This window comes from Vigna unguiculata, chromosome 6 (assembly GCF_037176805.1).
Source record: "Vigna unguiculata cultivar grain cowpea cultivar isolate G323 ecotype 2 chromosome 6, ASM3717680v1, whole genome shotgun sequence".
Taxonomy (NCBI): Eukaryota; Viridiplantae; Streptophyta; class Magnoliopsida; order Fabales; family Fabaceae; genus Vigna; species Vigna unguiculata.
The window spans coordinates 3157740-3172832 of NC_140797.1; the positions used below are offsets into that span (position 1 = coordinate 3157740).

General features: G+C 37.8%; 2 protein-coding genes across 2 annotated transcripts; one reads left to right on the top strand and one right to left on the bottom strand.

Moving 5' to 3' along the window:
- Positions 1–753: 753 nt before the first annotated feature.
- On the top strand, positions 754–10194 carry LOC146885388 (uncharacterized). Its single transcript, XM_085674689.1, has 3 exons — positions 754–790; positions 9710–9898; positions 9980–10194. The coding sequence occupies exons 1-3, from the start codon at positions 754–756 to the stop codon at positions 10159–10161; spliced, it is 408 nt and encodes a 135-aa protein (XP_085530815.1). The 3' UTR covers positions 10162–10194.
- Positions 10195–10374: 180 nt separating this feature from the next.
- On the bottom strand, positions 10375–12802 carry LOC146885389 (uncharacterized). The gene is made up of 4 exons (XM_085674690.1): positions 11985–12802; positions 10934–11909; positions 10654–10845; positions 10375–10539 (listed from the first exon to the last, which is right to left on the bottom strand). The coding sequence occupies exons 1-4, from the start codon at positions 12800–12802 to the stop codon at positions 10375–10377; spliced, it is 2151 nt and encodes a 716-aa protein (XP_085530816.1).
- Between the last annotated feature and the right edge of the window lie 2291 nt (positions 12803–15093).

The window sequence follows — 15093 nt, forward strand, 5'->3', positions numbered from 1 at the left end:
CATATGTATATATATATATATATATATATATATATATATATATATATATATATATATATATATATATATATATAGGTTTAGGGTTTTGTATTTTGATGGAATATAAAACTCATGGAGGCAAGGAGGGCCTTTGAGGCATAAAATAAATAATTTCAAAAATAAGAAACCCTACCAACGTCCATCTCATGCTTCCTGGAATTCTTTAGGACAAAAACATTCCTCTCCTGCCAATTCTTTAGGCATAACCAACCCTATAAAATGTTTCCACTATGGAGGACCTCATTTGTCAAGAAACTGCACCACAAAGATTATAACTTGCTTCAATTGTGGGAAGTTAGGTCATTATCATAATGAATGCAAAAAGTTAATTAAGGAGAAAGGAAATGGGGAAGCAACAATGGAGGAAAGAATCAACTTGGAAGACCAAAGACAACCGGAAGAGTCTTTACGATGAATGACACTGAAGTTGTTCAATCTCAAGATCTAATCCAATGTAAGGGCATCATAAATGGTCACCTCATTAATGTACTATATGATTCAAGTGCTACTCATTCTTTCCTATCACATGAATGTTTCAAACATCTAAAGTTACCTATCGCTTTATTGCCATATGATTTAACAATGTCTATTCTTACCAATGTTCTAGTCACTACTTCACTTGCATGCACAAATTGTCATATTTGTATAAGCAATAGAAATTTTTCTATAAATATTATATGTCTACCCTTGTCTCATTTGGATATTGTTTTTGGAATGGACTGGTTATCTTCCAACCATATTCTCCTAAACTGTCACGATAAGACTTTAATTTTTGAATCACACATAGGTGAAATTTTTTACTCAAAAGAATTAAAAGAGAGTACTACCAATCACAATGAAATCCCAAAAGGATCTCAAGTATACATGATCTTAATTTATCAAGGAAATTCTAAACATTGATAAATTTCTTGTTGTTTGTGAGTATCTTGATGTTTTCCCTGAGAATGTTCCTAAGTTACCTCCACAAAGAGAAATAGAATTCATTATAGACTTGATACCAGGATTGATGAGTCATTATTTTCCTTCATTCCACTAGCCCTTGTGTACCCATTTGACAGTTGTTCAGTGCTTAATTGTTCATGTTTAGTGTGTTTTCATCTGTTGGGCTTTATTGGGCCACTATTCCGAATAGGGGTTAATTTTGCATTATTTGGCCTAATTTTCGTTTTTAATTATTTTTAGGTATTTGGGTGAAGCAATTTTGGAGCCTAGACATTAATATTTAGCTAAAAAGACTTGCCACATCATTGCCACATCAATTCCACGTCATTTCCACGTCATCTGAGTGAATGGGCCAACATTAGAGGCCTAGGAGTGGCATTTTTGTAATTAAATGTGGCAGAATGACATTTTTGTAAATACTAGTGGCAAGGGGTGAGGTGACCACGAGTTTTAGGTCATTCAACATGCACCAGCCGCTCCTTCTTCTTCCACACTCTCTCAAACCTCCATTTTTGTTGTTTTTAAGCTTTGGAAGGTGACCCATGGTGGCACAAGCTATTTTTTCACGTTTTCCACTCGTTTTTTACGTTTTATGAGTCTTGGACAGCAGTTATTGCTTGTATTCACGTTTTCTACACTTTGGGTAACATTTATATTGAAGCATTTTCATTTTTGGTGGTTGTTTTCGTTGTTCTTCTATTATCCCTTGCTCATTTTCGTTTGCTGCACCATTTTAAGCTTTCCGTATCAATTTGAAGTCATTTGAACGGTTGAATTGCAAATTCACTTAAGAACCCTAATTCGAATTCCATGAGGAACTAAGTTTATGTGTTGATTCTTTGCAGATAATGGATTGAAACCTTGAGATTAGTGTTTTGTTCGGTGGAGTTATGTTAATCTCTCAATTCTGAATTTGAGTTTGGGTTTAAATGAAGAAATCATTCTGTTTTTGCTTAATTTGCAGAGTGGAATCATTGTGTGTTCATGCTTAGTGAACTGTAGCAGGTTCATGGTTGTGTGCTTTGCTCAATTGCAGTTGAGTTCGAGTTCATTTGCGCTTAGTAATTAATTCGGGTCTCATTATAGTTAATATAACAATTTTGAGTTATAATCTGTGATTGGTGGATGTTCATTTGAAGCAAAGAATCAACGCTATTTTTACATGGATTTTACACATCTGCATTTAAGTTTTCAATTGTGCGTTGCATCCGTAAATCTGCCAACCCCCCTCCCCCCTGTGTTATTGTTGTGTTCATCGGAAAATTAAAGCTTTGAATGAAAATATTGGTCGTTGGGAGACGACTTGGTTCACTTTCATATACTGCATTTTAAGTGTTTTAATTTGGTGGCGTACGGCCTCTATCAATGATCAAGACCTATAACTGTAGCCCCTTACAAGATGTCACCTCTAGAGTTAGAAGAGCTGAAAAAACAAATAGAGGAATTGTTGGACAAACAATTCATCAGACCTAGTGTTTGTTCTTGAGGTGCTTCAATGTTGTTAGTCAAGAAAAAGATGGCACTATGAGGTTGTGTTTGGATTACTGTTGTAAGACCCGAGAAATTCAAATAATTAAATAAATAATTATTTAATAAATACAGGTAGTGGGAACCTTTATGGCATTTAATGTTGACTTTTATGATATGGAAAAATACTAGCTTAAGTGGTTGAGAGTATTTGGTTATATTGAGAGGACTTGGGTTCAACTCTTGTGTATGCCAATTGTTTATTAATTTAATTGTTTTATTGTTTTGCGGGTATGTTTGAGACTAGAATAGTAAGATAAAATCATAGATGGGTACGAATTGTAAGACCCGAAATTTAATAAATTAAATAAATAATTAATTAATAAATGCGGGTAGGGAGAGCATTTATGGTAATTAATTCTAGCTTGTATGACGTGGAAAAGTACTAGCTTAAGTGGTTGAGAGTACTTAAATGTGTGAGAGGACTTGGGTTCAAGTCCTAAGTATGCCATTTGTGTGTTAAATAAGAATATAATATTTGAATTGAATTAGTTGACATGAAATTTGAATTAGTTGACATGAAATATGAAGTGGTTGAATGGTTGGGCATTGATTTGGCAATTCCATGGTTGTGGGTTCAAGCCTTGGGGAACCTTGGTGTAGGGAGAATTTTCAAGTTCTAAGCAAAGGAGACCAGGTTAGGGGAGCTGGACTCAGACTTACTTGTTCGTTTTAATGATTACATGAAATGTATGGTAATATGATTGCATGATCCTTGTTTAATTTTAAAATTTATGAATTTTGGAGATTTTTCCAGAAACCGCCTGGCGGGCTGCTCATAGCCGCCAGGCGGCACATACCCGTTTAGTGTATTTTTGGGTTCACTGAGGACCCGCCTGACGGTTAATCCCTATACCGTCAGGCGTTACAAACTTGCAATCCAGTTTCTAGGTTTAGTGATGAACTGCTTGGCGGTCATGAACACCCGCCATGCGACACGAGTCAAATTGACCCGGTTTTGATGTTTTGTGGGTTCTGGGGTGATTCTGATCGGGTAAAAATGTAGTTCTACTTGGTGAGCAATGATGTAAGTCATTATATTGTAGAATTTTATATGGTTGGAAGGTTTAATTGGATAAATTGCTATGAATACTTTTTGGGTTTCATGTTTGGGTTGTTCTTATGATTCGAGAATGGATATACTAAATAGGCATTGAGAATTATTGATCCCTATAATTAGGTTATGAATTGTGCTGGATGAGTATGAATTCGGGAAGAAACTGTTAGAAATTGCAAAGTAGGGAGAATGGTGAAGGTTTTGAGTCAAGGGTGCTGGGAAAAATTTGGAAAATGTCTAGATGGTATGCACCGCCTGGCGGCATGGAGCTTACTGCCAGGCGCCAGCGCAGTGGCCACTCTGCTGCGTGGTTGGGTTGGGTTCTGATACAGTGCCATTGGAAATAGAGGCATTGGTATGAATATATCATTGAGTAACATTAAGCAGAGGCTTAAGAACATATAAATAGAGGGTATAAACACCTTAGGGAGGATTATTCGAAACATAAGAATAAGTAAGAAATAAGGACTGGTGTGAACTAAGTGGAGTAGGTTCAGAGGTGTGAATCGTTCTGTGTTAGGGTCATATTTAAGAGTGACGAGTGGTAAGCCATTAGAAAGAGTAAAATGAAGGTTAGATGTCAGGAAATTGTTTAAAATGAGTGGTATTGGCCCAAACGAGAGTATGGTGTAAATGTAGTCAAGATTTGTATGCTGTGTCATGAACCTTAGACATCTAAGGATAAATAATATTGCACCAAGGGCACTGGATTAACAGTGACATATAGTAAAGGTAGAGAAATTGAAATAAGCAAGGTGATTGGATAGTAAGCTTATGTTATTGAATCTAATTGGTATTGAGGTTATGGGATAACGAATTAAAATCTCAAGATGATGGAGGGTACTTAAATTGGTAAGAATCAATGTTACGTGGTGCAGAATGAGATGGGGAAATCCAAGAATGGGAAAACATGAACCTGTGTTGTATTGATACAGCGCCTGGCAGCACAGTTGAAGCCGCCAGGCGACAGTTGCCTCTCAGAGTGTAACAGGAAGGGGTGGTGCCTGGCGATGGGAGTAGATTGCCTAGCGATAGCCATCAAACAGTGAGCCTTGGGAAGGTGGGCGCCTGGCGACGATGGAGGTTCCGCCAGGTGGTGACTGCTTGTGTTGGTGGTTCTGAGGTGCTTGGCGCCTAGCGGTACGTGTCACCCACTAGGCGGTCTGGAAGCGCTTGTGCCTGGCAGTACATGTCCCCCGCTAGGCGATTTTTAATGTTGTAATCTCGAGATGTTGGATTCTGAATGCGTAATCTACAAGGCTTTTGGTGGTGCTTCAAAGGTGGGATTGCTTGTGTTCCTTGAGTTGAGCTTGGAACGTATCCCTTGAGTTGAGCTCAGGATAAGGGTTAAGCACGTGGCATTCCTCGAGTTGAGCTCGGAATGGCATCCCTCGAGTTGAGCTCGGGATGGCGGATGAACACGAGGAACCCTTGAGTTGAGCTCGGGTTGGCGAGTGTTGCTAGTGTGAGTGTTTTGGTTGTGGCCAGTACGGATGGGTCCAAATGGATTGCCCTCCTCAGTGATTAGCTTACGAGTTTGATAGTATTGGAACGTTATGAACTATATTCGTATTTGGGAACTCCACCAAGCGTTACGGTGTGTGATCCGTAGCATGGTTTCCCCGCACGTGCTCTATCGGTTGTGGTCGATAGGTATGGCAGAAAGTCACCTAGAGGTTATCACTAGAAGAAGTAGAACACGAAAGTCATGGTTGTGGCCATGTTATATGGAATTAATTGGGGAAAAATCTTTTAGTGGTTGCAAGATGAATATATGAATGATTTATGCATGTATATAAATGTGGATTATGCTTTATTTGTTAAGCTCACCCTATCTACTTGTGTTTGATGATGATCGTGTGCGCGGTACACGTGAGCAACTGATGTTGATGCAGGTGGTGCTGGTGAGACTTAGCCACAAAGTGGGGATAGCATGGGAGTTTTTATGTTTTCATGTTTTATGATTTTTTGGCATGAGTTGTAAACTTTTATGAGACATTTTGGATTATTCCACTTTTGAGATTATGGATTTTTGCTTTTATCATTGGAAGTTAATAAAGTTTAAATTTCCCGCATTTTGGGAAATGAGGTATTATTAAATGAAAATGTTTATTAGTTCTTTATTTATTATTAAATTCGTAATATCCTGACGGGATGTTATACGAATTACCAAGAAACATGAATTGGCTTCATGGTTGTGCATGCACTTAGTAATTGGGAGGTTGTGGATTTAAACCTCGACTAGAGTAAAATCATAACATTTTTTTATGCCTTAGGAACAAATTGAGGAGATGAAGAGCTGGTGATAGGTTCCACGAATCTGGACACAAACAAAGAGGTTAATTGGACTTAATTAGGCTTTAAGAACCCAATTAATTTGGTAGAATTAATTTAATTAATTCTAGAGATGAAAAGTAAGGAGAGTGTGGACGGTTGTGGGGAATAAACCATTCTGGTTTCTTTAGGTTTTAGGGAGTGTTTGGAAAAGAGAGAGGAGAATGAAGGGTGAATAAAGCAGAAAAATTTTGTGTGGCTGAACATAAGGTAGAACAGAACCCTAAAGTGGAGAGAGTGTAGAAAGACTAGGAGAAGGTCTCAAGGGTGGAGATCAAAGTTGGAGCAAGGAAGATCGCTAGTGGAGTAATTATAGCAAGATTTCCAGGTAGGGGAAGCTTTTTCTTGTTTTATTGTTTCTTGATGAATGAAGTTGAACCTTTGGGTGTTTTCTGTGTCATCATTGTTTGAGTTCTAGTAGGGGTCTTTCACGGGTTAATGATGTGGTGGTTGAGATTACATAATTGTTAATGTTCCTTGGACTGGTATAATATTTGAAAGTTTAATGATGGTATGGGTGGTTGTTTTGAAACCTCGCTCATAGTTTTTGTAGATGGGTTACTTCCCTTTCATAGTGGGTAAACTCTCAGTTTGATTGTTGATATTTGTGTACTAGTTTTTATCTTGTTTGCTTCGGTGCTTTGTGGGTTTACTTAGTCTACTAAGGCTTGTATGTTATTCGTGCTTGTGGTTTAACATGTGCTTTTATCATTTGATTCTATTTTTCGTTAATGTGTTGAGACCTTGATGGTGGTGGTGTGTTCCGTGATAACTAAGGGATAGTCTTGCACCTATGGTTCTTTCTCTTGCTGTCTTTGTATCAGGAGCATGGCCCTTTCGTGAGTGAATGTATTAGTTAGTGGTGGGGAAACCTTGTTGTTCTCTCTCGCTTCCTTCACATGGTACTCTTGGGTTGTGTTCATGTGTCACGTGAGGCAGGGTATGAATCCCTTGCATTTTTTAAACTCACCTGTGAGAGAAGTTTGTTGCAGACTTGCCTTGGATTATGCTTTCTTACCCTATGTTTTGCGGTGCTGACCCTAAGTCATTTCATTGTGTTATAGTCCATGTTGTGGCAGTACTTGTATTTCCATGTACCTCCAATAATCTCTCCTGTACCCCCAAAACCTATTTTATTTCCATGTTTGCCCCTGGTTAAAAAAAAATTTACTGTGTCTTTTTCTCTCTTTCACCGCATTGCACCCCCAAATACCCCTGCACCCCTCACACCCCTCACACCCCTCAGCACACTGCACCCCCAAAACCCCTGCACCCGCATCCCAATAAAGCAAATAAAGCAGATTCCCTCCTGCACGCACCTGCATCCTTGGAATCTTTGACCTAAAAAGCCTCCACGCCTCCACACACTCTCCATCCTCATTCTCCCTCTTCTCCCTCTTCTCCCACAAAGCATTCTCCCCACGCCATCCTTTTCTCATTCATAGAGTATCCTTTTCTCCTCCACACACCATTCTTCTCCCCACCGTTCATCCTTTCCCGCGGCTTCTCCATTTTTTACAGGTAAGTAATACTGGTTTTTTAATATTAGACAGCATGTGTATATTTTTATTTTAATGCATGTGTATATTTTTATTTTAATTGATTTTATATGTAGCTTTTTCTTAAACCTGCTGGAAAGGTGGGTTGTGTTGATGAGTGGTGTGCGTTTGAGAGGAAGGTGGGTTGTGTTGATGAGTGGTGTGCGTTTGAGAGGAAGGGTTGTGGCGTTTCTTTTTTTTAAGGAAACAGATTGTGGAATTCGTTTCCCCATTTTTTTTTTTTACAAAGCGGATTGTGGAATCCGTTTTTTTTTTTTGGAAACGGATTGTGGAATCCGTTTCCCGTTTTAATTTTTTTTATACAAAACGGATTGTGGGATCCGTTTATTTTTTTTTTTAGAAAACGGATTGTGGAATCCGTTTCCTTTTTTTTTCTTTTTTTTACAAAACGGATTGTGGAATCCGTTTCTTTTTTTTTTTTAATTAAATTTTGTTTTTACGAAACGGAATTTGGGATCCGTTTCCCCTTTTTATTATTTTTTTTTTACAAAATCCGTTTCTGTTTTTTTTTAGATGCCTTTAATGTTTTTTATTTAAATTCGTTTGATGTAATTAATTTGATTGTGGTCCGTCTTCAGTTTGTGAAATTGAACCCACTTAGAGTGTTTTTACGAGGAAAAAGAGGAAAGATGATGTGAAATTGAACCTGCACTTACTGCATTTAGAGTGTTTTTACGAGGAAAAAAAAGGAAAGATGAGGGCGAGTATTTATTATTTATTATTTATTAATTTGTATTTTATTTTATTATAGATATGGTCAGGACACGAGGAAATATATCTAGACGTGGTTCAAATGATGCACCCGAGAGTTACAGACAGGGTGGTGCACGAAAGAGACCGACAGCATCGGCTCGTAGAAGGGGTCAGCATGAGGCTAATGTTGTTGAGGATGACGTTGTTGAGAATGAGGTTCCTGACGTTCCTCGGGAGGACGAGCAGGTCATTGATAACGATGGTGGCGGATTTCCTGGTGGGCCGTATGATACATCTTTATTGACGCAGTACCAGGATCATGTTGCACGCATGATATGGGATGGTCAGGTCAGTAAGAAGTTTTTATATAGGTTTAATTTTGTTGTTGTTAAGTATTTTTATTGTTGTTTGTTTCTTCTGTTAGGATCGAGTTGTGAAAGTGGTCTCCCATATTAAAAAAGTTAAGAAATTAGGACGTCCTCACCCTGCTGTTGCACCTTTTGTGTTAGCTTCTGGATTATCGCCTTTGTGCGACATTTTATATGAATATATCGATCTTGGGTTAGTATTGGGTTTCGTGGAGAGATGGCATCCCGAGACTAATACTTTTCATTTACCCATTGGGGAGATGACCATCACTTTGGATGACGTATGGTCACTTCTCCATCTTTCCATCAGTGGAAACTTTTGCTCCACTGAAAATCTGGAATATGAAGATTTTGTTCAGATTTTGACGACACTTCTTGGTGTTGACCGGGCCATGGCATGTGTGGAGCTGAATCAAAGTCGGGGTGCACAGGTCCGACTGAGCTGGTTGAGAGACTTGTATCACAGCTGTTGTGAAAACGAGCTATGGGAGTTTGCTGCACGTGCATATCTTTTGCACCTTGTAGGGTGCACGATATTTGCTAACAAAAGCACCACATATGTTCGTACACATTATCTCGAGCTATTTAGAGATCTCTCCACATGTCGTACATATGGTTGGGGAGTTGCTGCTCTTGTCCACTTATATGAGCAACTAGGAGATGCCAGCTTTGCAAATACAAAGCAATTAGCTGGATATCTACCTCTTCTGCAGGTACCCATTTATATAACATTTTATTCTTTATTTGACTTGTTTTTAGTTTTATATGACAATGGTTAAATGAAATATTATTTGATACAGGCTTGGATATACGAGCACTTCCCTACATTGGGAAGGAAGCAAGTACGGGATACATATGTGGAGACCGAACCCCGTGCTCTACGTTATGTCACTGGACGCGCCATTTCCGCTATAGCTGATGTTAGAGTCCAGTTGGATGGCTTGACATATGATGGGATGATTTGGAACCCATATGTAGCACACAGAGCTGCTCGACAACTGGTAACACATGGCATGTTTTCTGGCATCTTGAGGGTTGGGACCGTCGTACAACGTCATTTGCCGGAGCGTGTGTTGCGACAATTTGGCTTCATCCAGCCTATTCCACGACCGCTAGTTCGGTTCCCATGATGGACTTTGAGGCTATTGATGATCGATGGAAAAAGCACGAGCAGTTTGTTGTACATCAAGTGGTCCAAGCACCAGCTCCTTTTTCATGTTCAGATGGATATTTGCAGTGGTTTAGGAGAGTCTCCCATCCATACATTTTACGTGGAGCTGAGGCCGACCGACCTAGCCTTGTGCTTGTGCCCCGATTTCGTCGGAATTTGCCAGATGACATAACAGTTCAGAGGACGTCATCGTCATCATCTTCCAGTGGTTTATTGGTATGTAACACATTTAGTTGTTCATATTATTAGTAACTTTTAATATTTGACATTAACTTGTTATTATCACAAGGTCTCGTGAAACGCATCGTAGGTGGTCTTCAGCGGATGATAAACTGTAGAGACGTTACTGAGGGCACAGTTGCCTGGGATCGCACTCATGAGTTATTGCAGATGGCTCAAGATGGCGTTGAAGAGGAAGAGACTAGAGGAGGACGTAGAGTTCGAGGTCGACGACCATCTACGTCTGGATAGTCGATTTATTTGTATTTGATGTTAGAATTGACATTTCTATTGGATTTTATATTAAGATATTTCATCTATATATGGTATTTTATATTAAGTTATTTAATGTTAGCAATGAGGCCAAAATATATCCGTCCCTTGGCCAAAGGAGTTAGAATTTTATATATTGGTAAAATAATTACAAACTACAACAGTAAAATACTTAAATACAATCAACAAATATCAGTCTTCCATGAGATCTACATAACTACGATCCACTATGTGTAAATCTAGGAATGCTTGCATCCTATCTCTATAAAATGATGCCCACCCTTTTGCCTTTGGGTAACAATTGCTAGATGATATGATATCCACTGTCGGTAATGGACAGTCTTCTTGTAGACGAACCTGTAAATACGCAATTAGTCAATAGAGAAATAAAGTTCTTTATAAAAATAATATATATATATATATATATATATATATATATATATATATATATATATATATAAACATATATACCTGCACAAAATGAGAATTGTAAACATGTTCGATACAAATTAGTCGATGTTGACTTTGCGAAATAGGTGGGGATGTACGAAGTGGGAATATAGTCAAATTCTGAACTGATGACAAGCACACGAGGATTACATTATACCGATTAGCAATCGCATACCCCATGTCTGGTATAGTCATCCACTTGTCTCGATTAGCCTGTATATAATTAATTAGATTATAATAAAACAAAATCATAAAAAACTTGTAATACATAAATTTCAACACTGGTGTATAGAAGTTATACCCCTGATGGTGATTGAACTAGCAAAGACTTTCTCAGTTCTTCCAGTCGATCATAGCCTCCAACTAACGTTGCATATTCATCTCGCCATTGACTAAGTTCTTTGTATAGATCATGTCTGATTAGAGGCCACGACTCCTCACCCATACCCAACAATGCAGCAATGCATCTATATCCACAATGACCGTCCGCCACAACATCGACAACATCGAGTATATAAGGATGAAAAACAGGATTGAACTGTTCTAGCATGGGTATTACTTTCTCTTCAATTACACGTTTGCTCTTCACCTTGTTTTCTGTTTTTGCAACACACGTGTCTTGTCTTGAGGACTCAATGAAGGCGTCCACATGCTCAAAATAGGAGGGATCACGTTTGGTTGACTTCTTTGATCTATGACTCTTAGCTGCACCTTTCGTCTTAACTTTACTCGGTGGTGGGAACATCGATGTCATGGAAGGGCTAACTATGTCAAGTAATTTATGTTTTATGGTCACTTTTCCTGCAATATCAACTTCTTTGAAAAGATTAAGCAGTAGATCAACCTCCCTCTGAATAGATAATTGCCCTTCAGATTGTGAAGACGAGACATTGGAGAAGCTCAACCTAGTCCACATGACATGAATTTCTTGGAGAGGAATAATCCCAGGATCATATCGTGCTAATTCACACGCACATGGTAGACCATAAGTTTGTCTGAGAATGCAGCCACAACGACTACTATCGAATCCAATCTTCTTTACTCTTTCCAACTCTGGAACAAGGAGTTCTAAGGCACATCTAGAAATATTTCCCACTAATCTTCTATAACTCAATGCCTTGTAAGAGTCACTGATCAGATTTAAACTTCTTTCAAAAGACGCCTTAATTTCGTTGTGTTGCAAGATAATAACGTTGTGAATTCCATCCCAACACGAACAAAGATCTCCCATACTACTTCCAAGAACTTTCTTTAGACTCCAGTGAGCAGACTCAACCCTAGTACAATTTATACAAGGAAATCATATAAACCATTAATAAAAAAAATTAATTAATAGCAAAATACAAACATACCTGTTTGATGTTGTATTCCCCAAATGCATAACTTTGTTCGTCCATGCCTTCACAAAGAATTTTTTATAAGGAATGATCCACGAGTCGTTAACATATTCAAAGAATACATGCCATGGCTGGCAAACAAGCTCAAGACGATGAACACACTCGTTGAACTTTAATTCATCTTCACAGTCCATGACATTCTCCCAGGCTTGCAATACAACATCCCATGCATCAACAGAATTTACTAACATTTTGCACTTTGCCTGCACATTTTTTTGAATGTGGAAACGACATAGAAGATGATAACACTCAGAGAACACCATGCCAACAGCATTCATTAGAGCAAGATCCCTATCAGTTACAATGACTTGTGGACCACCCTCGGACGTCATAAATAGACCTCTTAGCCTTTCAAGAGCCCAAATGAAATTATTTTGCTTTTCACTAGATAAAAATGCAAAAGCGGCTGAGAAAGTTAATCCTGTTGAGGTCACACTAACAATCTCAAGTAATGGCAACCGATATTTGTTGGTTTTATAGGTACTATCCATTAAGAACACAATATTGAATGAATTTAACAACTTCACAGCATCAGGATGGGTCCAGAACAAATCGCTTACCACATCAGATTCATCAACACATCTACTAAAATGGATGTAGTGATCACGTTCCAACATCAACATTAACTGTTGTAACTCAGTTCTTGAACCTCTTATTGAGCGTTTGTACCTATATCTTGCATTATACACTTGCTTCAGAGTTGTAACATTACAATCATCTTTTTCTTTCAGAGTGAGAAGTATATTTGCAGGTTTGACTTGACTTTTGGTCATATCAACAAGCAACGACTGTTCAGTAGACTTCAACCTACCCGCATAGGGGTGACCAACTAGAGTAGAAGAGACATCGTGATTATGGTAACCACATTTTACGTTCAACACCCATCCCTCCCCTCGAGAGATGGGTCTCCCTCTCAATCTAAAGGGACAATCACATTTTCTTGTCCCAGATAAACTGGGTTCTGCATCACACTTGTATTTTCTATATTTTCCACCTCTTTCACAACCTAATAATACATGGGTCTTTCTTCCTGGTTGTCCATTGTATTTATCCTATCTTAGAATAATAACGACAAACCCAAGATTATAAGCAACCCCTCTAACCCATTTAATTAAATCTTCACGTGTTGAGAAAATATCATCGGTTGTAAAATGAGATGTATAATCTTGTTCGCAGATATCATGAACAAAATCAGAAAACTCTGACATGAGACTACAATTTTGTTGAGAATCCGCTTGAGAATCCAAGAAACTCAAATAACTAAAATGATGATCTTCCATAATGAACTATAATAAAAAAAGAAATTTTAATATGTAAATAACCCATCTAAATGCATAAAGAATGCAACACGTATCACAGAAAACGAGTGAATGCAACACGTATCAAAAATTGAAAACTAATTGCATGTTGATATTCATTGCATAATTTACGTTAGAAAATTCACCAATCACACAGTATACATTCACTCACATTAAAAATTCACCAATAACACAATATACACACCAACACACAAAATCCAAGTATGAAACAGAATAGTATGAAACGGAATAGCTATTCCGTTTCACATCTTTAAGACACGGATTATGTAATCTGTTTGGAAAAACAAAATTTTGGTTTCTATTTGATGTTCAAGTGTTTGGACTTCAAGTGTTTGGACTTCAAGTGTTTGGTCTGTCGGACAAAACATCCATGCAAATAAGGAGTGGAAATTTCAACGAAATAAGTGATTCAATTCTATTTCCATGACAGCACGTACATGCATGCCACCAATCTTATTCACCAGTTCTTTTCTTTGCACAGAACTGGAAATGGAATCAAGAAGAAAGAAATGGGGTGAGGGTGTGTGGGTGTAATTTTTAACAGAATATTATGCAAGGTTTATTTACCAATAACATTTAAAAGTAACATTTAAAAATAATGGGGTGATCGTGTTATTTTTTTATGGGCAGAAAAAAAATCATGATTTATGCGAAATGGCATACACTTTCCGTTTCGTAAAATATTGTGAAACGGATTCTTTATTTATCATCTAACAAACGTACACCAAGAATACCAAAAACAAATGTATTCTTGACTTATAGCATCCCCACAACCACCTACGAACATGAGTAATAAACATATATATATATATATATATATATATATATATATGTGTGTGTGTGTGTGTGTAATTTTGTGATGGATGCGAAAATCATAATTTATAGGAAATGGAATAGAGAATCCGTTTCAAAACGTTTTGAAACGGATTCTGTGTTCCGTTTCATAAAAAAATTTGCAAATTTTTTTATGAAACGGAACACAGAATCCGTTTCATAACGTTTTGAATCGGATTCTGTATTCCATTTCAAAAAAATTTGCAAATTTTTTTATGAAACGGAATACAGAATCCGTTTCAAAACGTTATGAAACAGATTCTGTATTCCGTTTCATAAAATATTTGCAAATTTTTTTAGAAACGGATTACAGAAACCGTTCCATAACATTTTGAAACGGATTCTGTATTCCGTTTCCCATACATTTTGAAAACGCAGACAATCCCTTCAAACAAATTCCGTTTACAAAGAACTTAAGGTGGTATGAAGGCTAACCTGGATTGACGGAAGTACCTCTCCAAGATAAGGCAGTTACTCACAACTCACAAGACTTTCCTTCAAAGAATCAACATTCAATCATAATAATGCATACTGAGTGACAGAATAAACAAAACAGGATTCCTTAAAAAAAATAAATGAAAGTCATACAATACAAACCAGAAGAGGGACCACCACACACAGAATGAACGAATGAAGACAAGAGGGACCACTACAGAGAGAATGAACGATTGAAGAAGGACAACTCTCACTCTCAGGACCCCGAACCACTGAGCAAAAATTTTAATGAAAGTAGCTGGATGATGGAGAAGAAACGGAGTACAAAACGTATAGTAACGTTTTGGGGGGTGCAGGGACGTTGACGCAGTAAATGAAATTTACTGCGTCCCTACCCACTTTCACCCATTCTCACAGTATATTAAATAAGGGCATAAGCGTAAATTTTGGGAGTACAGGAGATTTCTTGGAGGTGC

Excerpts from the sequence above, each read along its gene's own strand:
- LOC146885388 (XM_085674689.1), top strand. The coding sequence starts at position 754 with ATGGACTGGTTATCTTCCAACCATATTCTCCTAAACT. Across the intron at positions 791-9,709 it reads CAACCATATTCTCCTAAACT|TGGTCCAAGCACCAGCTCCT; the intron begins GTCACGATAAGA and ends TTGTACATCAAG. Across the intron at positions 9,899-9,979 it reads ATCGTCATCATCTTCCAGTG|GTCTCGTGAAACGCATCGTA; the intron begins GTTTATTGGTAT and ends TATTATCACAAG.
- LOC146885389 (XM_085674690.1), bottom strand. The coding sequence starts at position 12,802 with ATGACCAAAAGTCAAGTCAAACCTGCAAATATACTTCTCACTCTGAAA. Across the intron at positions 11,910-11,984 it reads GGGAATACAACATCAAACAG|GGTTGAGTCTGCTCACTGGA; the intron begins GTATGTTTGTAT and ends AAATTGTACTAG. Across the intron at positions 10,846-10,933 it reads TAGTTCAATCACCATCAGGG|GCTAATCGAGACAAGTGGAT; the intron begins GTATAACTTCTA and ends AATTATATACAG.